The 25410-nt window shown below is 49.4% G+C and overlaps 1 protein-coding gene across 2 annotated transcripts in view; it reads left to right on the top strand.

The window, feature by feature from the left end:
* LOC144762250 (exportin-5-like) overlaps nucleotides 1–25410 on the top strand; it is a 1106737-nt gene that overhangs the window by 982830 nt on the left and 98497 nt on the right. For both annotated transcript variants that reach the window (XM_078647393.1, XM_078647392.1), the window contains exon 29: nucleotides 9233–9370. In XM_078647393.1, coding sequence (XP_078503519.1) covers nucleotides 9233–9370 — 138 coding nt within the window. The remainder of the gene's footprint in view (nucleotides 1–9232; nucleotides 9371–25410) is intronic.

The raw sequence follows: 25410 nt of genomic DNA, 5'->3' as shown, positions 1-25410 counted from the left end.
TGAGAGCCTGCTGGCGCTACCGCGGCCTACCTTGCGGAACTATCTGAGAGCCTGCTGGCGCTGCCGCGGCTCGAACCCCTCGGAACCCCCCAGCTCGAGGATTGAGAGCTGTGCGTAGGGTATCCCTTCCTCCGCCCAGAGCTAGACTGTCCCGCTACCTACCCCCCTTTCCGAGACTTTACGGATCCTTCGATCCATCTGTATATACTGCCAAGAACCAGCAACCTTTTCTACTTATAAAAGCTTAAGAACTTGACCTCGTGTGTGGTGTCCGTTTGTGGTGGTGTGATTACTTGGCTGTACGATCCTTGGAGAGGGCCCTCATTCAGGAGGCCCCTCCGTAACGCTCGGCTACTTCTCGAAGGAGAGGTGGACCTAGGGGTGGCCAGTCAGACCTCTTCTACCTCCCCCGGGGTCGCCTTTCTAACATTGGTGGCAAGCGCCGGGATCCGAGCCCACGCAGATCGTACAGAGAGTAATTCACTCACTACCAAGAAAAACCCACTACGACCATGAACACAGAATTCCAGAAAGAGAAAATGGAAGACTACAGTCACAAGGAGCTAAAGCAATTCTGCAAAGAGCTAGGCATCGCTACCACTGGCTTAAGCACCAAAGAAGACTTTAAATCGGCCCTGCAGGCCTGGGTGGAAGCCGGCGAGGCGCCACCCCCGAGTGAAGATAACCCGGGCCCGAACGGCGGCCCGGAGGCCGAGACGAACCCAGCGGGAGGGAGACCCGCAAACCCAGACACGGGCCTCTCCCACGAAGCCGCCCGAGAACGAGAGAGGAACCGGCTTCACGAGTTGGATCTTGCTCGACTCAGACAAGAAGGAGAAATCCAACTGGCAGAAAGGAAGTTAGCCCTCGAGGAGAAAAAACTCATGCTCGAGCACGAGCGCGTCCTCAAAGAAATAGAACTTAAAGCCAAGGCAAACGAGTCTGCCATCGCCGGGGGTAAGACCTCACCCCCGCCGGTGGACACGAAGGTGCACATACCCAAGGATGTCGTCAAAGAGTACTATAAGAACGACGACATCCAACAGTGGTTCAAAGCCTACGAGGTCGCCATGGCCGCCCATCGAGTACCCCTCAAGGACTGGGGCGCCGGCCTGTGGGGGAAGTTTATCAACGAAGGAAGGGACGCCCTGCTGGAGCTCCCTGATACTGAGATGACCTCGTACGAGCACATGAAGAGCGCCCTCCTCACTCGCTACGGACTCACCCCCGAGATGTACCGGCAGCGATTCAGAGACTGCAAGAAAATCCCCGGTACCATGTGGGTGGAGTACGTGAACTTTTACAGCAGAGCCTTCGAGGGGTGGGTCAGAGGCTGCCAGGCCACCACCTACCAGCAGTTGATCGACCTCATTCTATGGGAACATCTGTCCAATAACTGCTTCATCAAACTCCGGCAACACCTCCTCGACAGCAAATTGACTGAGCCACGAAAACTCGCTGTCGAGGCGGATAGATGGGTGAGCACCCGAGTTCCCCGGAGTCCACTGGGAGACTACGGCCGGGGATCCCCGGGGAACCACCGACCACGAGGCGGCGGAGTAGGCCAGAGCCGGGGTCGAGACGTCCCCCAGGGGTCCTCCTCCACCTCCACGTCGCCATCCCTGGGCCAGAGAGGGGGGCCCCCCAGCCAGACCGGGGCCCCGCCCGAACGTGACGTGCCACAGATGTCAGCGGCTGGGTCATTATGCGAATGACCCCCTCTGCCCAATGAATCAGCAACCCGGCACCACCGGTCCCCCAACCCGCCAGATCGCAGCCGCTGCCCTGGGTGAAGAAAGGAGTGAGGAGGAGGACGACAACCCCGAGCAAGCCGAGTGGGAGCCCGCCGCCATGACCTTAGCATGCCTGGGTACTCACGACCTGATCCCCCGAGGCCCGATCCCCGGCAACACCCAGAAATACCGCCAGTGGGTCACCATCAATGGACGCCGGACCGAAGCCCTCCGTGACACTGGGGCCAGCGTGACAGCGGTCCGCTGCCATCTGGTGACCCCGGAACAGATCCTTCCTAACGTCCTGTGTCCAGTCCGGTCCGCAGATAACTCCGAGACTTTGTGCCAGATGGCCCGCATCCCCTTCGAGTGGGGGGGAGTGTCGGGCGTACTGAAAGTGACTGTTCGCGATGATGCCCCCGTGGACTGTCTCCTTGGGAACGACCTAGAAAGTTCCCCCTGGGCTAACGTCGAACGGAGAGAGCACCTGGGGATGCTAGGCCTTCCCGAGTGGGTCTGTGCGACCACCCGCTCCATTACCGCCCGAGCCTCCACCCCAGCGGGGGAAGCTCCCACCGAGGAGCCGGAGTGGCCCGCCCCGAGGACGCCGACCCCGAACACGGCCCCCAAGGGCCCGACTGAGAAGATCTCACCGAGCTCGACCACCTCCCAGAACTCGCCCAATGGCGCCAAGAAGGTGGCCCCACCCGCGAACAGTTCCGGCAGGAACAGAAAACCTGCCCCTCCCTCGAAGGGATTCGACAGCAAGCCGCTATCCAAGCAGCTGGAGACCCCGCGGGGTCCCACTGGATCTATTGGGACAACAACCTTCTCTACAGTGAGCAAAAGATTGCTGAGCTAGGGGCCGGCCGGGTACTGGTCGTACCCCTCCGATTCAGAGACTTCCTCCTGAACTTAGCACATGATGTGCCCCTCGCCGGGCACCTGGGGCAGGACAAAACTTACAGCCGCCTGGTGACCCATTTCTTCTGGCCAAAAATGCGCACCGATGTGCTTAACCACTGCAGGACCTGCCCGACCTGTCAAGCCAGCGGGAAGAGCGGGGGGAAAGTCAAAGCCCCGCTCCAGCCATTCCCCGTGGTGACTACCCCCTTTGAGCGAGTGGGGATAGACATCGTAGGGCCCCTGGACCCTCGAACCTCGCAGGGGCACCGCTTCATCCTCGTCCTGGTTGACCATGCTACCCGCTATCCCGAAGCCATTCCCCTCCGAACCATCACAGCCCCCGTGGTGGGCCAAGCCCTCATGAGCATCTTCTCCCGAGTCGGCTTCCCCCGAGAAGTCGTGAGTGATCGAGGCTCCAACTTTATCTCGAAGCATATGCGGTCCCTATGGCAACAGTGCGGGGTCGCCTATAAATTCACCACCCCGTACCATCCCCAAGGAAATGGACTAGTGGAACGATTTAACAGAACATTGAAGGGGATGATCAAGGGCTTAGAAGAACCACTCCGGCGCAAATGGGATGTCCTGCTACCTTGCCTCCTGTTCGCCTACCGAGAGGTACCCCAGAAGTCCCTGGGGTTCAGCCCCTTTGAACTCTTGTACGGGCACCCGGTCAGAGGCCCCCTCAGCCTGGTCAAGGAAGGCTGGGAGACAGCAGTTCGAGAGGCCCCACCCGATGTCTACCGGTACCTCCTGACCCTCCGCAATCAGACTCGGAAGTTCCGGGAACTTGCCGAGGCCAACCTGGAGGCTAGTCAGGAGGAGATGAAATGCTGGTATGACCAGAACGCCTCGTCCATCGAATTCGAGCCGGGCCAGCAGGTCTGGGTCATGTCCCCGGTCGAACCTTGTGCCCTCCAGGACAAATGGACGGGGCCCTTCAAAGTGGTGGAGCGCAAGAGCCCAGTCACCTATCTGGTGGACATGGAGTCCCCCCGGAACCCCCTCTGGGTTCTGCACGCTAACCGGCTCAAGCCACACTTTGCACGCACTGAACTGAGCCTGCTGCTAGCGACCGATGGCGGAGCTGAGGACGACTCCGAACCCCTACCAGATCTCCTCAGCACCACCGAGAAAGACGGCTCCATCGAAGGGGTCACGCTCTCCTCTTCCCTGACCCCAGAGCAGCAACAGGACTGCCGGAAGCTGCTGGGGCAGTTTGCGGATCTGTTTTCCCTCACTCCGGGGGTCACCCGGTGGTGTGTCCACGATGTAGACACAGGAGACAGCCCGCCTGTAAAACACCGAGCTTTTCGAGTGCCCGACCGGGTCCGGGCCTGCATCCAATCCGAAGTGGCCAAGATGTTAGCTCTGGGGGTAGTCGAACCCTCCAACAGTCCCTGGGCCAGTCCCGTTGTCCTGGTCCCTAAAGCCACCCCCCCCCGGAGCCGCTCCGGAGCTCCGGTTCTGTGTTGACTACAGGGGACTGAATGCCGTCACCAGGACCGACGCCCATCCCATCCCCAGGGCGGATGAATTGATCGATCGCCTGGGGGCCGCCAAATATCTCAGCACCTTCGATCTCACGGCGGGGTATTGGCAGATTGGCCTTACCCCTGGTGCACAGGAGCGATCGGCCTTCTCGACACCAGATGGCCACTATCACTTCAAAGTGATGCCCTTCGGCATGAAGAACGCACCCGCAACCTTCCAGAGACTAGTGAACCAAGTGCTGGCCGGTCTAGAGGAATACAGCGCCGCCTATCTCGACGACATTGCAGTGTACAGCCTCCACTGGGATGAGCACCTGACCCACCTCTGGACAGTCCTGACGGCCCTTCGGCGGGCCGGACTCACCATCAAAGCCAGTAAGTGCCAGATAGGCCAAGGGTCCGTGACCTATCTGGGACACCAAGTGGGGAGCGGCCAAGTGGCTCCCCTCCAACCAAAGATAGACACCATCCGGGCCTGGGAGCCCCCGGTCACCCAAACCGCCGTCCGCGCCTCACCGGATATTATCGGCGATTCATAAAGAACTACGGGAGCATTGTGGGGCCCCTCACAGAACTGACCTCAAAGAAACTACCACAGAAGGTGCACTGGACCCCCGAGTGCCAGGCAGCCTTTGAAACTCTGAAGACTGCCATGGGCACCGCCCCTGTGCTCCAGGCCCCCGACTACAGCAGAGAGTTTGTGGTCCAAACCGACTCCTCAGAGCACGGCATCGGGGCGGTCCTGTCCCAAGTTAACTCCGAAGGCATCGACCAGCCTGTCGCCTTCATCAGCCGACCCCTACTGGCACGAGAGCAGCGATGGAGCACCATCGAGAGGGAAGCCTTCGCCGTGGTGTGGGCCCTCAAGAAGCTCCGGCCCTACCTTTTCGGCACCCACTTCCGAGTACAGACCGACCACCGGCCCCTGCGGTGGTTGATGCAGATGCCGGGAGAGAACCCGAAACTGCTGCGCTGGTCCATTTCGCTGCAGGGGATGGACTTCACTGTGGAGCATCGCCCCGGCAACGACCACGCCAATGCTGACGGCCTGTCCCGATTCTTCCGCCTCGGCGAGGAGAATCCCCAAGAAGATGGGTGACTCTCCCCTGCCTTCAGCTGGGGGGGACGCGTGTTGGACCCGGCCTCATGGCGTGGTCCTACTCCTTCCGCATGGCGAGCCCAGAACGACATCGGCCCTCCACCCAGCATCGGGCAGCCCTTTTGCCCGACACTGCACGCCCCAACATTGCTGGTCCGGCCACCATCCCGGACCCCCCACTACCGACCTGGCCCCATCGTGGGCCCCTCACGACCTAAGCATGAGGCCGCGCCCGACTCCATCTTGGGCCCACCACGTCACGACCACGTGGCCTCTGCTCCGGCCCAGGCCCCATCGAAGCCCAGACATCGAGGCACCAAGATCCACCCAGGTGGTCGAGTGGCCACTCGACAGATCCCGGAGAAAAGGGTGTTTCGATGGCCCTCCAGCCGTCCCCGGACGCCTGGTTTCGATCGCCCTCCGGCCTCCCTGGGCGCTGGCTCCACCCCCCTGCTGGGTGTCTGGACACCATCATCCCGACCCTTCTGACCCCCAGGCGCGAGGGTCCGGACATCAAAGGACTCCAGTCCTATATCTGGGCCAGCCCTGGATTAGGACGTCAGTTGTATCCTGGACTGGAAGCCCTGCTGACGCTGTCACGGCCGACACCAGACGAACTCATCCCCGGTAACCTGAACCATCTGAAAGCCTGCTGGCGCTGCCGCGGCCTACCTTGCTGATCCATCTGAGAGCCTGCTGGCGCTGCCGCGGCCTACCTTGCTGAACCATCTGAGAGCCTGCTGGCGCTGCCGCGGCCTACCTTGCTGAACCATCTGAGAGCCTGCTGGCGCTGCCGCGGCCTACTTTGTTGAACCATCTGAGAGGCTGCTGGCGCTGCCGCGGCCTACCTTGCTGAACCATCTGAGAGCCTGCTGGCGCTACCGCGGCCTACCTTGCGGAACTATCTGAGAGCCTGCTGGCGCTGCCGCGGCTCGAACCCCTCGGAACCCCCCAGCTCGAGGATGGAGAGCTGTGCGTAGGGTATCCCTTCCTCCACCCAGAGCTAGACTGTCCCGCTACCTACCCCCCTTTCCGAGACTTTACGGATCCTTCGATCCATCTGTATATACTGCCAAGAACCAGCAACCTTTTCTACTTATAAAAGCTTAAGAACTTGACCTCGTGTGTGGTGTCCGTTTGTGGTGGTGTGATTACTTGGCTGTACGATCCTTGGAGAGGGCCCTCATTCAGGAGGCCCCTCCGTAACGCTCGGCTACTTCTCGAAGGAGAGGTGGACCTAGGGGTGGCCAGTCAGACCTCTTCTACCTCCCCCGGGGTCGCCTTTCTAACAAGAAGGGCCATGTCCCGATGTTCCAGGAGAAGGATTGCTTTTCCTTAGATATGCAAGTAGAGGAGAATTATGCATCTCTCTGTACGAAAATCACCTGGGCCTTGGATTCACTAGCCCCTTTAAAAAACCACCGTAGCAGGGGTAGACCTTTGGCTCCTTAGTTTAATGATAGTCTAAAAAACATGAAACTAGAATGTAAGCATGCAGAGAGGAGGTGGAGACGAGGCTATAAGGATGAGGATAAGCTCACATGGAAATCTAAGATTGTGGGCTACAAGAAGGCGATTAACAGGGCCAAGGCGGAATATTTCTCCTCTTTGATACTTAATGCCCCTAATAGCTCCAGAAGTATTTTTAACATCCTGAATAGTTTGACCAGCCCAGATTGTTCTAAGAACTTGATACCCCCTCCCCCTCCCCCTCCCTCTCAAGAACTCTGTGAGAACCTGGCTAGGTTCTTTCATGATGAAATTAAAACCATTATTGATGATCTGGGAAGGGCTTATCAACAATCTGGGGCTGTAAATACTGAGACTATGGGCACTGATGATATGGTGGAAAATGGCTTCTGGTGCCAGCTTCGAATGTGAGGCCGTTAATCGCCTTTCTGAGTTTGTCCCTTTTGGAGTGGAGGACTTTAACAGGTTAGCATGTGGTATTCCTTCTGGGTCTCCTCTTGATCCTGTGCCACACACAATTTGGAAAGAGTTTAAGGCAGAGTTGTTTCCTACCCTCCGTTTGATCTGTAATCAGTCTCTTTCTAACGGTATGATTCTGTCCCAGTGGAAACGAGCACTGGTGACACCCCTGCTAAAGAAGCCCTCTCTTGACCCGGAGTGCCCTAAGAACTATAGGCCCATCTCTCTTTTGCCTTTTCCGGCTAAAATTGTGGAGCGAGTGGTGAGCAGCTCTCTGTCTAACACTTCCAGCAAGGTCGACTGATCTCCCTCAAGGGAAAGGATCAACTGCGTGTCATCAGCATAATTTACGATGTTAATATTATGTTCTTTGATGACCGCAATCAGGGGTTTCATATATATTTTAAATAAAATGGGGCTGATAGCCGAGCCCTGTGGTACGCCATGCGAGATATTAGTATAGGCAGATTGATAAGGGGAGAGGGACACTGCTTGCTGTCTGTCCAGTAAGAAAGACTGGAACCACCTCAAAGCACAGCACGTCACCCCGCCTCTCTGTCTTCTCAGCAAAATCCGATGGTTTACCGTATCGAAGGCGGCAGAAAGGTCAAGCAGAATAAGCACAGCTGCCTGACCCCTCTCTGCCCGCATCCGAAGCTTGTCCATCACGGTCACCAAGGCCGTCCCGGTACCATGGGCCGGCCGAAAACCAAACTGAACCTCCTCCAGTAAATTATGTTGTTCCAAATGCTTAGACAGAGAGTGTGACATCTGTTTTCACTCATGGTTTGCACCATGTCACCCAGCCTGCAATAGCAGTCTGCATTGAATTTGTATGTGGGTCCCTTAGGGTGGCATAAGATATGCTGAAGCCCTTAGGTACTCTCTTTAGTACAAATGCCCTAGGTACCTGGAGTACCATTTAATAGGGATGTGCAGGGTTCCTAAAGTCCTTTGCCAATTGTATCAAGATTAGACAACACTTTGTTTCAGGGAAGGATCTCGGAGCAGGCCTCAGTGCACTTGAAATCAGCATCTAGTAGCTAAAAATGGGGGCAAAAAAGTGTGTGTGGGGGTAACTGCAACAAACCCCGGTTTATTTATATATATATATATATATATATATATATATATATATATATATATATATATATATATATATATATATATTCCCTCTCACTCTCACTCTCACTCTCTCACTCTCACTCTCACTCTCACTCTCACTCTCACTCTCTCTCTCTCACACTCTCTCTCTCTCTCACTCTCACACTCTCTCTCTCACACTCTCTCTCTCTCACACACACACTCTCTCTCTCTCACACACACACTCTCTCTCTCTCACACACACACTCTCTCTCTCTCACACACACTCTGCCTCTATTTTCACCTTTCTCCGTGTAAACCTATCAGGCTTCATTTTCTCTTCATGCATTCAATGTTGAAAGTGCTTTTTCATGATAGATGACGTCACCTGAATACGTTAATCATATTTCAACATTTTCCGTGTTCCGAAAGAAAATGGCATCTCGGACAGTCTAACAATGAAATATCATTGATATTCTGCAAGATATAAGCGTGTATTTATGAGATCATACAATGTTAATTTAATAAGTACATTATGTTAAAAGGTGTTCCAGGGTCCGTGTAGGGAGTGAAAAATTATTCAGCTGTAGGCAGTGAGGAATTACTCAGTATTTATGAATTCAATGAATATTTTCTATGATGCAGTACTAGGACCACAGTTATGTAACCTTTCAATCTACCTTTTGATTTCCAATGGAATACCCCTATTGAACTGGAATTACTAGTAAATAGCTCTCCCTACTCCGAATAAGGCAGAGCACCAGTGCCACTCACTACCTCGCCCTCTGTCTTTTTCTCTATCTGATGGACCTGTTAAACACAAATTTCGTCCATGATTTGTTTTGAATAATAGTGTTGCTTTATAATCCCATAATTCTCTAGCTCCGATTTAATATTGTTTTTACCTTTGTTTCACATGGGTATGTTGTTCTTATTGCCACACGCATATTATTCTGCCATGTTCATTACTGCGCTTTCTCTCATTTCAGATGCTTCCAGGCACTCTTTTTGCAAATGCTGTTAGATATTTCTTCACCATGGTTCTGAAAGCATTACAAGTGCATGGAGATTACTACTTCTGCAGGGTGGACCTTATTCAGCTTGCCTACAAAATATATTGTGCTCTGGTAAGGTGGTGCGTGTAGTTTTTTGGTGGTCGTATCGAGGCACTGATATGTGATATCTGCTAGCAGACAGTGGGACTAGTGCATAAAAGTAAAAGCCTTTGCCAGAAATACAGTAGTGACTTTTTTTTACTAGACCTCTGCTCAAAATGTTGCATATGACAACACAAAGGCAAACTATAAGGCAGATACAAGATGCTCATGCAGACATCCTTTACCAACATCAGGCCGCACATACAGGTACCCATGCCACATGTTATCTTCTTCTTGGAGAGCCAGATGTAACTTTACTTGCAAGACAAGGGAGAGTCTTGTTTTCTGCTTCCTAAACTGAGTTTATTGGCCCACCATATTTTCTGCTCACCCTCTGTGAGAAACCTGTTTTACTACTTTGGACAACATTTTCTGTATGAGTGACTAAGTGAATTCAGTCAGCTTGCCTCCTACAAATAAGAGTTCTGAAGTAAATCTTGATACAGTGCCACACCTACACCCAGAAATGGTACAGGGATCATTTCTGGAATAGATCATCCTTCTCCTACCCATAAAGAATGCAGAACATTGTCTAATCTTCTTGAATACATGATTCAATGCATCTGGGTTTGCTTGAGTATCTTCTCTACAACTTACAAGTGGTGTATAACTTAACTGCCCACCTGATTCTGAATGTTCCTCCACCTTCTCCGATCTCTACTCACCTAAAACAACCCCACCTGCTCCCTATTAAGAAACCTCCCCCTTTTTAAGGGATTGTCTTATCCACAGAGCTATCGGCAGCTACTCATCTAAAACATGTTTCTGATGGATACTTCTTCCTGTAGATTCCTCTGCTGTGGATTAATCTCCGACATACAACTACTTCTGGAAACTTCAAAGCTCTCACATTACCAGTAAGGAGATGTGCTTTGCATTGAAGCCAGAAGTAGTGTCCAATGACACCCGGCCTGACAAGTCTGTTCTCTTTTCTCCACACCTTCAGTGCGAATCCAGAGCTCTCTCTCCTGAGTCATGAGTTTTCTTAACAGACATTTCATATTCTGATAGAATGCTATGTCTCCTCCAAAACATTCAGGCTTATGCCTTGTAGGAATTGCGAGGGACAGATGTCCGTCATGGCTCTACCCTTCATAAGCTTACAGTGCTTGCGATAGAAAATGCTCTCCTGGTTATAGTCCTGTGGGGATCTACCAAACAAGTCCTTTCTGGAAAGATGAGAGGGGACTAATTTCAAAGGACGGTGTATGCATTGTGAAACTGTTGGAAACATGGCCAACTGTGTAAGCTACCTGCAGTAGATGTGGCTAAGAACAACATTTTATGAAATGTTGTATGGGAGGCATTGTTTCGAAAAAAGTGTAGTCCCCGGCAGTTGGTTTTAAAGTGAAGGATTTGCAGCATCATTTGGGAGGCTTATCAAAGAAGATGAGTGGGATTATCCAGAGTTAACGTCTTGCACAACTGCTTGGCACCTTTATTGCATAAGTATAGAAATCAGTGTGATTAAAGATGCTACATACATGTTAAATGATGTTGGACTAAGGAGTGAACCCCTTAATTATGTGGGACTTTTCCGAAATTATTTCACCTTTATTTTTCACATCTAAACAATGAACATTGTTAAATTAATTTCCTATGACTTTAATGCCAACAATGATTAACAAGGATTGGCATAGCCAATAGGTCTTGCCTTTGGGAACTTATAAGTGTTTAGCCAGAGATATTGACTTTACCTATGTATTTAAGCTGTGCTGTACAGAAGTCTGCAGCATGCTGAAAAGTTATAATGAAGAAGTTTCAGAAGCATTTTTGTTACCTTAGATATGACCAAAAAAGCATTATGTACAACTGAACGACCATATTAAACAAGTCAGGCCCACTTCTGATGTTGTAGATGCGAGATTCGCTTCCAAAGGACGATACCCCTGAAGGCAATACTGTCTCGTTCGGAGACATACCACTGTTTTGAGGACGACCAATCCTTCATACTGCTCTTCCTCCTTCCCTCCATCAGAGCCTCCCCTTTTCTAGCTCCTCCTTTTAGTCTGTGCTCTCCTCGCGAGGTCTTTAAGAGAATGACTGCAGACCTGGCGCTTTCTTATGCTTCAGGCTTTGCAGAAGGGTAAACACAATATATGGCAAGAGAAGAGGGTCAATAGTGTATGGGGTTCTGTGTAAGGCTGCGACAGCAAATGATGGACGGAATGCTGAATGAATCAAACATTCACCCCAGTCAAGAAATCTGGAATAAATCCATTGTTTCTTGTATTCACTTCGCCACCCCAGTTTGGACCCAGCCATATGCAACTCAGTATTGACCCTGTTCCTCATTGGACCAGTCCAGCCTGAACAGCCAAACCCGGCTGACCGGAAACAAGCATCCTGGGACCGGATTCAAGCTAGCCTGACTGAGTGTTTTCCCGAAACCATGAGGAACAGGGTCAAGACTGATTTATATATGGCTGAGTCTGAACTGGGTGGCAAAGTGAGCAAAAGAACGATGGATTTAACCCAGATGTCACGCTGCATATTTATGGCATACCTCCTGCTCCCACTGGTGTGCCTTTGGTCCCGAGGAACCACAGTGGCCTCCAGGAGGTAAATGCTGCTTGCTCTGTTCTCTATGCTATTTGACCTTTTGGGTTCAGCTCCGGGCACCTTTCTTACTCCGTTACAGAAATCCACTCTGGCTCAAAGTTCTGCACCGGGACCTTCCTCTTTGACACCACAGTAGTCGTCACCGACAGCTGAAGAGAATCCAGTGCAAATATCTGACACTGATCCAACTTCTGCCCAACGTCGCACTACAAGATTACAACAGCGTAGCTAGTAATCGTACAGCCTAACAACGAACCTGTGCTTTGCCGGGTCAGGCGTGCCAGCAGAGGCTCCATTATCTATTTAGATCTCACTCTGAAGAAGGTAAACTCCAAGAAGGAGATGATGATGGTAGGAAGGGGCATGGTTTTCTCCCAATGACTATACAGATGACAACGTTTACATTGCATTGAGATTGATCAATGTTGGTTGTTTGTTTTATCGCTACACAGGTCGTCTGGACATGTCCAGCAAGATCTTGCTGGTTGCCTCAGCTAAATGCAGAGATGTATGGCACAGGAGCCTCTCTCATGGATACGCCCTTTGATTGCTTGTCCTTCTTTGGTGAAAAAGCCATGGTGTGCTCCCTGGTACTGTTGACCTCCCCCTGACAAACAATTAGGCAACAAGTGTCCCTTACCACTGCAGCAGTTATTCCAGTTATTTCAAGACTGGGGACATAAGTCTGGTAGGCAAAACACAGACCATAGGGGAAACCAGTCTTCCCAGACCCTCTTCACCTGCAGCAACAGCTTTAGTTTTCTCCTAATGTCATACACCATGGGTCCTACAAATCATTGTGTGCCCTACCATTTCTTTTTCGCTGCAAAAACTCTCACCAATCCTCCTCCTACAACATCAGAGCGACCATTAAAGGAGCACCCTGTCCATTCTGTTACAAGAGGTGTGAGTGTTACTTACCTGCAGTGCTATTGAGAGGTCTCCAGACTGTGAAAGAGCTGAGGGCTGTGACTCTAGCTATTTCCTTGTGGTGAATGATGGCTCCTCTGACCTGTTTGGATCAACCTCTGAATGCCTTCCTGCTGAAGGACAAATTCGAAATTCTCACACTGATCCAGATCTTGTGTGTTCTGGACACTGGATGGTGCCCTTCAACCTGCATGGCTCATATATTCATGTACCCATAATGCCGTGCTACAGACTTTCTCTGCGGTTCAAGGTATGCTAGGACACCTCAAGGAGTGCCTGTCCTTGACATCTGCCAGATGGATGTCATTGTATATGCTCTGGGTGCATTAAGGTCTGGCTGTAAGGACACTTCAACCACTCAGTCCCGCGGCACGTTTTGGTCCTAATCCACTCCACAGACCCTCCACCGGGGGCGATACTGCTTTCATATCTATTCTTAGGTAAGAAATCTACAGTTAAAAGTATCTATTAAAATAACAAGTTACATACATTAGGTAACTCTTTGTCTACTCACAGATTTCTTAGTGCCCTTCCACTTCCCTGTTCTGTGAAGTGGCATATTTTTAACATCGAGTCCCAGATTAGGAATCGCGCACTGGTACCTAAAATTGTTCACACTATTGGTCTGAGGACAGGGTAAGGAAAAAACTGAAACTGCTTTCTGCGTACAGAGATGGCATTTATATGCAGCTCAACTCTCTCACTTCCAAGGCGGAGCCACATAGCGCCACCTAACGTCACATGGAAGCATTTTGTAGAAAAATTAATTCCAGCTCAAATCTGGTGTCTGAGGAGTATTCGAAGATAAACCTTTAGTTAGAGTATCCACCAGAAAGAGCTCTACTGAACTTATTTGCTCCTCTAAAACCACTCTGTTCCAGCTCATGTCAACAAAGAGATGCAATGTATTAAAGTGCAAGGAACATCAGTACAGGCTTTACGGCAGACGCTGCCAACATCAGAGTGGCCTCTGCAGTAGCACCAACATCAGTGATCTGTTAAACCACATAAAGCAAGAAAAGGTGTACCACAACTACCAACTGGTGCAAGCATACAATATCTCATTTCTTTCTAACTTTCTGTACGCCTCTCTGGTAGGGGGAATAATAAGCAGCCATCTGAATAGGTGGGGAAAAAATTGACAAAAGAGCACCATATATTGTATTGAATTACTGTTTTATAAGATTCTGATCATCTCCTCCTTCTGTTCCTCCAAGGAATACATTTCATTACCATCTAAAGTTGTGTCCCTTTGAAGTCCACATTCTCCTAAAGTGAGGCAGTGAAACTGGTCCCTTCATGCATAAAATGAAAGGAATTCTCCTGTTCTTTTGTGTTTAAAAAGAACAGACCATAAATGGAAAACCACCCTATTGTAGTTCTCAGGGCTACAAACAAGTTCAAAGAAAAGGAAAAGGTTTAAATGTTGACAGTTAACCAGATTTATCCACGGTTACATCAATCAAATTCATTGTGTGCCATCGATCTCCAAGAGGCAGAATTTCACATTACATCATTCAGAAGCATCAGACATTTCAGAAATTTCTGGTAGGAAATGGGTATTATCAGTAAAAAGTCCTGCATTTTGTCCCGAAATAATCTACACAAACTGCATGACTGTGGTCACTGCTCATTTTAGAAAGCTGATACAATTGGCTCATAAAGGTATGCGCACCGCAAAAAGTTTAGTGTCATTACAACTGGACCCTTTCTGTCCTTCAACTCAGGTTCAATCACTCCAAGTCTACGGCGACTCCAGTGTAATCCATCTATTACTTGGCAGCAGTCATAGACACTGGGATCAAAAGCGTAACCTTCAAAGGAGAGACTGTTTTATCCATCTTAAGTATCAAACTTCTAAGAAATATCTGACTACCCATTAGATTTCATCCCTTCTGGGCTCAATGGCATCCTGCATCTTTCTTTTTCCAAGCACCCCTGTACAGATGAGACAATAACAATAGTGAAGTCATCCCTCTGGGAGGACAAGTTAACTCTCATATGGACTGCAACAGCTCCCTCCTTTGGTGGTGCTGATCAGTTAACTTCCTGTTGGGTGTCCCTTTCCAACCAAAGACTCCATGTCAGACCATGGCGGCAGATGCCTCATGGTCGGTTGTTGAGCCCACATAAATGGTCTGTTGGATTTTGGAGTGTGTTTGAAGAAAACATTTACTACATCAACTTTCTAGAACTGAGAGAGTTTGAGAGTATCTTCCCTGCTTGTTCAGTAATGCATTACATCAAAAAGCAGGGATGGATGAGCTCCCGAGCTTGGTCCCTGAAAGCCCAGACTTTTCAGAAGTGTCTGATTGCAAGGAATCTGTGCATCACAGCAGTTCACCTACCTGGTGGCCAGAATGCAAAAGCAAATTATGTCAGCAAACCAATGCAAGAGAAGCACAATTGGATGCTTTATGACGAAGTACTGCGCAACATCTTTCTTAAATGGGATTTTCCAAACATCAACTTATTTGCACCAGAATTACGCATTCAGGTTACCCCAGTATTGGAACTTTCATAGATTCCCATGCTTTTGTATCATTCCCCGTCGTCGGAATGGGAGTCTCGGTAACAAAAATACCATAGCTGTAGGTACAAAAGATAAAGGAAAAAGGCATAGGCCTCATTCCATTTTGTAGCATATCACCCTCTTTTTGTAAAAGAGACCAAACTTAGGCATCAGCCAATCAGAAGTGCCTCACCCCTTAGAACCTTCCTGAAGGAGCCTCAGATTTTCTATCGCACGTTGTGCTTAGGGAGTCTCCTTTGAGCTCTGCTCAACTTCTACTCTTCAAGAAATTTCTTCAGGATTTTTTCTTCAGAACCTTTTCAGATTCACTTCAGGATTGTTGCTGCCTTCCAGGATGTCTGATATGGAGAAGAAAAAGGCCCTTTTCAAGCCATGTTCCACCTGTGGCAAGAAAAGGCTTTTTGTGGAGGATAAGCACAAAGACTACATCTATTACCTCTATCCTGACCACAAGGCTGCAGACTGCAAGATCTGTCGCACCTTTTTGACCAAGACCCTCCAGGACCGTGAGGGTAGACTTCTGACATGGCCCCAGAAGCTGAAATCCAGGAAGGAGACTGTCTCTAGTGACAGTGAGGATGCAGCGTCAATGTCTTCCTCAAGAAGTTCAGTGACGAGGGGTAGGGGTTCCCCTTCTCCTTCTGTGGAGAGATCTTCTAAGGCCTCAAAAAAGACCCCCAGTGAGTCTGAGAGCCTGGGTCCCAGCAAATCTCCTCACCGAGGTGAAAAGGAGAGGGTAGGACCTGCTACGCCTTCCAAAGGTGAGAAGACTGCCTCAGCCTTCAAGAAACCTTCTTCCCAGTCTTCTGAGAGGAGTTCTAAGTCCTCGACGACGGCGGAGGTTCCGTCGATGACGAAATCGAAATTGATATCGTCGACGATCCCGTCGACGGGAGATTCGTCGACGAAGGAACTGTCGACGGCAGGTTCATCAGCGTCGACGGGAGATTTGCCGAAGGCGCCGATGACGACTGTCTCGTCGACGACGACTTTGACAATGACGACAGCTGGAGCGTCGACAGTTTCATCATCGACGATCTCGTCGACGTGTGTACAACCGTCGACGACGGAACCGTCAACGGTATTATCCTCTGAAAAGAGAATTACGATTTCCGTGACAAGAATCACGCCGGAGATGACTTCTCCGAGGACAGTGTCCCCCCTGCTACCAACCATGCTCTTTCAAGAAGGGGAGTCAGAGGAGGATGACCAGGACTCGTACAGCTATGCCAATAGTCCCTCCCAACTTCTAGTCAAATGCCAGGAGACGGACTCTGAGGGCGAATACGACCAGGAGGAAGTTGGTCATCATCAGACGGCCCAGTCGCAACACCATTCTGGGCAAGATATGGTTACAGTGCCATCTTCTTTTCTTCAGGATCTGCATAGGATGCTGCAGGACTACAAATCTAAGGCGAATAGGCCGATTCTGGTCCCGACGGCGCCTGCTGCGCCTACAGTGATTTCTGCCTCATCGGTGATGCCAAGTTTACCGCCTCAAGTTTCTCCTCTGCCTCAAACATCCTTTCCACAGGATTCCTCCGGGCTTGCAGATGCCCATGATGATTCCTCGAATGAGGATCAACAGTCGGATCATGACTCTGTTCATCCTACTGAATATGATGAATATATCATTGCGGATCCCTCATCACCAGTTCCGGATCCGGTTGACTCCCCGCCAGCAGACATTGGGGGCTTCCATCAGCTGATGGAAAGAGCAGCTGGCAGGTTCAAATTGGCCATGCCTAAGGTGGCTACGGATTGTTTCCTATATGATTTCAAGGAACCCTTTAGGAAAGCAACTAGGTCAATTCCTATTGTAGACCATCTGTGGAAGGAGGGCCTGAAGGCTATGAAGAACCCAGCGATGGTGGTCCCTGTGCTACCGCGTCTGGATAAGAAATACAGGGCACCCGACGATGGACCGGCGGCCTTAACGGGTCATCCAAGACCGGACTCAGTTATCTCACAGGCAGCGCAGAGGAAATCCCTAACCCCTCTGACCCCTTAACAATTCCTCTGGACAAGGAAGGACGGAGATTGGATAATGCGGGGAAGAGATTCTCATCGATGGCGAGTCTTTTAGTGCGAGCTGCGAATGCCCTGGCGATCTTGGGTAGATACGACCGCCAGCTTTGGTGTGATGTCGCGCCGTACCTTGACCGGCTGCCTCCGGAGTCAACATCAGAGGCAAAAAAGATCTTGCAAGAGGGAGAAGCGACGTCAATGGAGATCATTGACTGTGCAATGGACATTGCAACAACAGCGTTTCGTTCCTTGGCTGGAGCGGCAGTCCTCCGTCGCCAAGGATGGCTCTAGGCCACTTGGTTTCGGCCTGAGATCCAAAACAAGGTCCTGGATCTTCCCTTTGATGGTGAAGCATTATTCGGGAAACTGATTGATGACACTCTTCAGGAAATAAAAAAGGACACAGAGACTGCCAGGTCCTTGAAGACCCTTCAATACCGCAAGTCTCCTATTAAGGGATCTAGAGGCAGAGGTAGTAATTACAGGGGATCCTATCAACAGCAGCGCTATTCCTCCACGGGCTCAGGTCCCCAGCAATACCGTCAGCCTTATCAACAGAGACAGGGCCAGTCTACAAACTATTCCAGGCCTTACAATTAGGGGAAACAGGCTGGACGAGGTTCGTCCAAGCGCCAATAGCGGCCTCCTGGCTCTTCCTACTGGACCCTCCTCCAAGAGATCATCAGTTGGAGGCAGGGTCACCAAATACCTTCAAAACTGGTCCAGGATAACATCGGACCGTTGGGTGCTCAACATCATTCGGAAAGGGCATACCTTGGAATTTACGCAAGTCCCTCCACCCAAGCCCCCGGCAGCCACTCCATCGAAACACCAGCGTCTCCTGCGGCTCGAGGTCCAACAGATGCTCCGGAAGGGAGCGATAGAGCCGGTCCCCTCAAATCAAAAGGGACAAGGATTCTATTCCAGGTTCTTTCTGGTGAGGAAGATGCTAGAGAAATGGCGCCCCATTTTAGACCTCAGGGAGCTAAACACCTATCTCATCTCCCTGTCCTTCAGGAGGGTCTCTCTCCAGGACATCTTAAAGCTTATCAGTCCGGGGGATTTCATGGCCACGCTCGATCTCGAGGACTCGTACTTCCATGTCCCGATTCACCCAGCACACAGAAGGTTTCTGCGATTCACAGTAGCCAAGAGACATTTTCAGTTCAGGGTTTTACCCTTTGTACTCCGCTCAGCCCCGAGAATTTTTACAAAGGTGCTGGCGCCAGAAGCCGCTTTCCTGCGAAGGAACCATTTCCAAGTCTTCCCCTACCTGGACGACTGGTTGCTGAAAGCTCCGTCCAGGGAGGCAGCGCTGGACGCTGTTCAGGCTTGTACAAATTTGTTTCAGAATCTGGGACTCACTCTAAACAACGAAAAGTCCTCCCTGGTCTTGTCCAGAAAGGCTTGTTTCCTGGGAGCCATCTTGGATTCAAAGCTCTCAAGAGCCTTCCCTACTCCGGAAAGGAGGGAGAAATTACAGACCTTGGCACGGGACTTGCAAGGAAGAAGGTGTCTTTCAGTACGCCGCTCCAAGTCTCTACTGGGAGTGATTTCATCATGTATTCCCCTAATTCCCCATTGCAGACTAAGAATGCGTCCTCTACAGGAACAACTAGACATCCAGTGGAAACAGGGCCACGGTTCATTCGAGGACAAGGTGACCATCACTCCAATGATGAGGGAAGCGGCCTTATGGTGGACAGATCAAGATAACTTGTCCCAAGGTCTATCCTTCGTAAGCGACCCGTCTCCACAAGTAGTAACAACGGACGCGTCATTGGAGGGTTGGGGAGCAGTGATGCAAGACCTGCATGTCAGCGGTGATTGGTCGCCCCAGGAGAAACGTCTCCACATCAACCTTTTAGAGCTAAGGGCGATAAAACTGGCTCTGCAAGCTTTTCTTCCTCGCCTGGAAGGTTCGCAAGTGCTTATCAGGACGGACAACACCACGGCCATGCACTATGTGAACAAAGAAGGAGGAACCAGATCTTGTCCATTGTCGCAAGAAGCTCAACAGATCTGGGAATGGGCGATCCTTCAGGGGATATCGCTGCAGGCAGAACACTTGCCAGGGATCCTAAACGAAAACGCCGACAGACTGAGCAGGTCATCCTCAGTCAGCCACGAATGGGAATTGAATCAGCAAGTTCTGGAGGAGGTCTTCAGCCAGTGGGGCAGACCGGAGGTGGATCTTTTTGCCACACCGACCAACAAGAAATGCCGGTCTTATGCAAGAAGGCTTCACCATCGAGGTTCTCTGGGGAATGCGCTTTCGATAGCATGGTCAAGGACATTTGTCTACGCCTTTCCTCCCATACTTCTGATCCCACGGCTCATCAGGAAGATCAAGGTGGAGCCGTGCTGAATGATCCTGATAGCCCCTGCTTGGCCGAGACAGTTCTGGTACACGGAACTCCATCTGTTGTCACTAGCTCCTCCTCTTCCTTTGAGGGTGCTACCAGATCTCCTCACAATGTCCGAGGGACAAGTTTGGCACCCAGATCCACAGTCATTACACGTGATTGCATGGCTCCTGAGCAGCGAGAGTTTATGAATCTACCTATATCAAGAGAGATTAAGGAGGTCCTTTCCCAGGCAAGGGCTCCTTCAACGAACAGGACTTACCGTCTTAAGTGGAAAAGATTTTGTTGCTGGTGTAGGAGAGAAAACATTGATCCTTTCACTCCCAAGCCTCATCAGCTCCTACCTTATCTGCTGTCCTTGGCTAAGTCGGGACTAGCCCATTCATCGATTAAAGTCCATTTGGCGGCAATATCGAGGTTCAGAAGGACTGGGTCTGGGCCTTCCTTGTGGTCTTCCAGAATTGTAAAGCAATTTCTTAAGGGCTTGTTCAGAGTCTATCCGCCAGTGAGACCGCCTCCTACATGGCATTTAAATCTAGTCCTTTCTCAACTCATGAAAGGCCCATTTGAACCAATCCATCGTTCTGACATGAAATACCTTTCATGGAAGTTGGCTCTCCTCCTCGCTTTCACGTCGGCTAGGCGTGTTGGAGAATTGCAGGCCTAGACTATCCAAGAACCTTTCCTCCAATTCAAAAGAAACACTGTAATCATGAGAACTAATCCTCGGTTTATGCCCAAGGTTCCCTCGGACTTCCACTTGAATGAGCCGGTCATTCTGAAGGCATTCTTTCCTCAACCGGCTACACGAGCAGAAAGGACATTGCATTCGTTAGATGTACAACGATGCTTGAAATTCTATTTGGAACGTACTAAGGGATTTCGGAAATCCTCACAGTTATTTGTTGCCTTCGGGGGTCCAAGCAAGGGCCTTCCGCTATCCAAACAGGGCATTTCAAGATGGATCACGAGTGCCATTCTGCATTGTCACACTGCTGCAGGAAAACCTCTGACTGGCAGGATTCGAGCACATTCCACAAGATCTGTGGCTTCTTCAACAGCCCTCTTCGCGGGGGTGCAGATTAAAGACATTTGCAGAGCTGCTACCTGGAGCAGCGTTCACACCTTTACCAAGCATTACTGCTTGAAGTCCTTACAACAAGATGATGCGGCAGTAGGACAGGCTGTCCTGCGGAACCTCTTCCAATAATTGACGAGCTTTCCTTTCTATCCCACCTTCCGTATTACACATTTTGTATCTTTGTCATGTTGCCTATTGCTATAATTTTATGACGCAAAATGTGGTTTTGTTGCTAACTGCTTGCTACTCTGATACAAAGCATGGGAATCTATGAAAGTTCCAATACTGGGGTAAGAAAACAAGTTACTTACCTGTAACTTTGGTTCCCCAGTATTGGTAACTTTCATAGATTCCCATGCGCCCACCCACCTCCCCGAGGAAAGCTCAGCCTACAACAGATATGGTGTCTAAGTACACAGCGGCTATGAAAATCTGAGGCTCTGAGGTTCCTTCAGGAAGGTTCTAAGGGGTGAGGCACTTCTGATTGGCTGATGCCTAAGTTTGGTCTCTTTTACAAAAAGAGGGTGATATGCTACAAAAGGGAATGAGGCCTAGGCCTTTTTCCTTTATCTTTTGTACCTACAGCTATGGTATTATTGTTACCGAGACTCCCATTCCGACGACGGGAATGATACAAAAGCATGGGAATCTATGAAAGTTACCAATACTGGGGAACCAAAGTTACAGGTAAGTAACTTGTTTTCTTCTACTATCCAGGAACACGGGATAATACTCTTTTGATCACTTGGTCAAAGAAGATTATCTACATGTTTCTTCCACTCTCGCTGATTCCAATGTTTCTCGTCAAGGTGATGAAAGACATAACTAAGATCTCTTCACTCCATAGTAGCCACAACAGTGGCCGTACACAGATCGTAATCACCTACCTGAACGATCACACAACAGACTGCTGTGTAGATCAGATCTCCTGTTTAAGTTTGGGGGTCAGCTTCTGCACCCCAAACTTCAATAGCTAAACTTGGCAGTTTGGCTTCTGAAATCTTGCAACATGGTCATTTAGATCTTCCAGAATATTGCATGAACATTTTGAAAGACGTCCAACATCATTCTACAAAAATATCGTATTCCTTTAAATTTCAAAGGTTATGCATCTGGTGTCTGCAGAAGCCCAAAGATCCAACCAGGTGTCAGAAAGATGCTGTAGTTCAATAGATTCTTGATTTTGCCCAGATTTTGCTGAAGTTTTCTTCTGAAAAAGTACACTTAGAATCCATTACTTTTTACAGGAAACCCTCCCCAAACCTCTGTTTTTTTGTTGGTGATTCAGCCTTTCTAGAAGTTCTTAAAAGATGTACCCTCCCTTAAGAAGACCTAATCCTCATTCCCCCCATCTCCTCCAACTTGGAACTAAATGTGGTTTTGGTTGAATTAAAGTGTATCCATGTGAGCTTTCCTGTAAGACAGCCTTTCTAGTGACCATAACATCCCACACAGTCAGAGAGAGCCACACCCTCTGTTGTAAGGACCTTTGTGCTGCTTTCTGTAAAGTGACAGTGTTAGTGAGTCATTATATTTTCCTAGCTAAAGTTGTATCTGATTTTTATATTACTCAGACGATTTCTCTACTCAATTGATTTCCCAATCGCTCTTCTCCAGCTGGAAATGTTTTACATTTGCTAGATTTGAAAAAGGTTTTGAAATAATTCTATTTAGATAAGACCAACAACATTAAAGACACTGACCATCTGTCCGTTAACTTTAGTCCAATAAGAACGGGGTAATCCACCCTGAAACAGTTACTTTCTAGGTGGATTGTTTCCTGTACCTTACTATGCTATAATAAAGGCAACAAATATTTTTCAGGTAGGTCCATAGTTCTCTACACAAGAGGTAAATATGCTATAGCAGCATCGCTGAGAAATATTTCCATTGGAAACCTATACAAGGTGACCATCTGTAGGTCGGTACATACTTCAACAAGACATTATTGTCTTAGATTCCATAACGGACACTAAGGTGCTTCAAGCATTTCTGTGAAATCTATTTGGTTAGTTCCTTAGTAGGTGTTTTCCATTTGCTGTTTTTCCTCTGCCTTTGTTTGGAGCTTACTGTTCTATTCAGCTCTTGTGAATACCCTCACCCTCAAATGTTGTGCCCCATAGGTGATTTGATGGCAGTTTCCAAAACGTATTACTTCCCCTCCAATCTGTTTGTAATCTTAAACTACCTTCTGGTGCCCATCTGACTGGAAAATAGTCACGGTTGTTCCTCTTTTGAAAAAACCTTCAGCTGACCCCTTGGTTGATAGTAATTTTAGATCTATTTCCTTTCTACCTTTTCCGGTAAACATTTTGTTAAAGAATGTCAGCAAGCTTCTTTCCAATTTTCCCCAAGCTCATGATTTACTTGATCCACCACAGTTTGGCTTTTGCCTGGCTCATGGCACAGAATCCAATTAGTATAAGTTAAATTATCTTAGAATGGCAGTGAATGATGCTACTGCACTGGTCTGCTGCATTTGATGCAGTAAATCGTCCCTGAATTTTTAATTTAAGTGAAGTATGTAAGCAAAGTGTGACCCTCAAGTGCTTTTTGTCCTATTTGGGTGTCAGAACACAATCATTACTTGCCCCAGTATAGGAACTTTCATAGATTCCCATGCTTTGTATCATTCCCCGTCGTCGGAATGGGAGTCTCGGTAACCAAAAATAACATAGCAGTAGGTACAAATGAGAAAGGAAAGGCCTCGGCCTCATTCCCTTTTGTAGCATATCTGCCTCCTTTTGTAAAAGAGACCAAACTAATCATCAGCCAATCAGAAGAGCCTCACCACTTAGAACCCTCCTGAAGGAACCTCAGAGCCTCAGATTTTCTTCCGCACGTTGTGCTTAGGGAGTCTCCTTTGAGCTCTGCTCAATCTCAACTCTTTTTCAGTGTTTCTTCAGGATTTTTTCTTCAAACTTGTTGGCTGTCTCTTCCAGGATGTCTGGTAAAGAGAAGAAGGCCATTTTCAAGCCATGCTCCACCTGTGGCAAGAAAAGATTTTTTGTGGAGGATAGGCATAAAGATTGTATTTATTGCCTCTATCCTGACCTTAAGGCTGCGGACTGCAAGATCTCCCGCACCTTTTCCACCAAAACCCTCCGGGACCGTGAGGGTAGACTTCTTACCTGGCTCCAGAAGTTGAAGTCTAGAAAGGACACAGTTTCAAGTGAAAGTGAGGACTCTTCTTCAGCTACATCTTCAAGAAGGTCAGTCAAAAGGGGTAGGGGTTCCACTTCGCCTTCAGTAAAACATCCTGCTAAGGCCTCAAAAAAGACCCCCAGAGAACCTAGTGTAGGAGAGTAGGGTCTGCTTCCTATGGTCACCCCCACTTTTTTGCTTTTGCTTTACTGGTTTTCGACTTAGATGTGGCTGTGGGCCTGCTAATCAGACCCACAGCCCAGATGCACTCTCTCGAAGTTGACACCATGTACTCTAGGTACATCCACAATTGGGAATTGGTTCTCCTTGTCAGCCCCTGTAGAAGTGTACCCTAGGTATAACCAAGGCCTACCAGGGGCTGCAGCATGTATTATGCCACCCCTGGCTGGCCACTCAAACTGACACAACTGGCTGAACACTCAGCTGGGGCAAGGTCGTGTAATCACCCCTTGCTTAGGTATAGTATTCCTATATCTACCCTTATATATAGACACACAGTAACCTATAAGTCACTCCTATGGCAGGCCTTAACAATCCTGGAGGCAGAGTGCTTGGTTATGTGTGAGATGGTGCTCTAGCATGAGCTGAGCCTGTCTGCAGCTTTCGTAACCATGCCCTTATAGCTGTTCTATGATATTGCCATACCATACACTCTTAAGTGCATTATAATCCTCGAGGTTCAATGCTAACTTTGGTTTGGCTTTATCTAAACATGTCGTGTAAGGTGTCATACGCTTTGGAATACTACCCCCTCGTCGATTCTGGCGACGGGGGTAGCATTCCACCCTTCTAGAGGGAGAAGACATGTTGTTGCTGACTATCCCGGTTAAAGTTAACCAGAGCCCCAGCGTCACAAAATGGACGCTGCTGCCACAGACACAAGTCTGACCTCCTGCTGCTGGGAGTCCTTCCAGTCACGGAGGTTTGGACAATAGGTTTCCTGCCTGGAGAGGTACGAGCACCACCCCAGACAGGACTTTGTGTATTGGGACAGGGAGGGCTGAATAGATTGAGACATTGCCTGGGGCACCTTAGGTGCTCCATGCATACCCCGGTTCAAACCGGTTGCTGGGGTACTCCAACCCCAGCTCTGGCGCGAAACTGGACAAAGGAGAGGGGGTGTAACCACCCCCCTTCCTGGTCCCACCCATAGGAGGGACCTAGAAAGTAATCCAGCCCCTTTTAGTTGTATAAAGGTAGGAGCTGTGCCCCTGGACTTTAGATTTGATCCTGAACTGAAACTTGAAACGAAACTCTGGACCTTCGACGTTCTGCTGAAGCTGAAGACTGAAGAATCTCCCTTGTGGCCAAGGAGTGACCACCCTGGGCAACCAGGCACCATCCA

The sequence above is a fragment of the Lissotriton helveticus genome, chromosome 6, assembly GCF_964261635.1.
Source record: "Lissotriton helveticus chromosome 6, aLisHel1.1, whole genome shotgun sequence".
Classification (NCBI taxonomy): Eukaryota; Metazoa; Chordata; class Amphibia; order Caudata; family Salamandridae; genus Lissotriton; species Lissotriton helveticus.
Note: the sequence above shows the minus strand (reverse complement) of the source record. Positions and strands in the feature narration are given on the sequence as shown.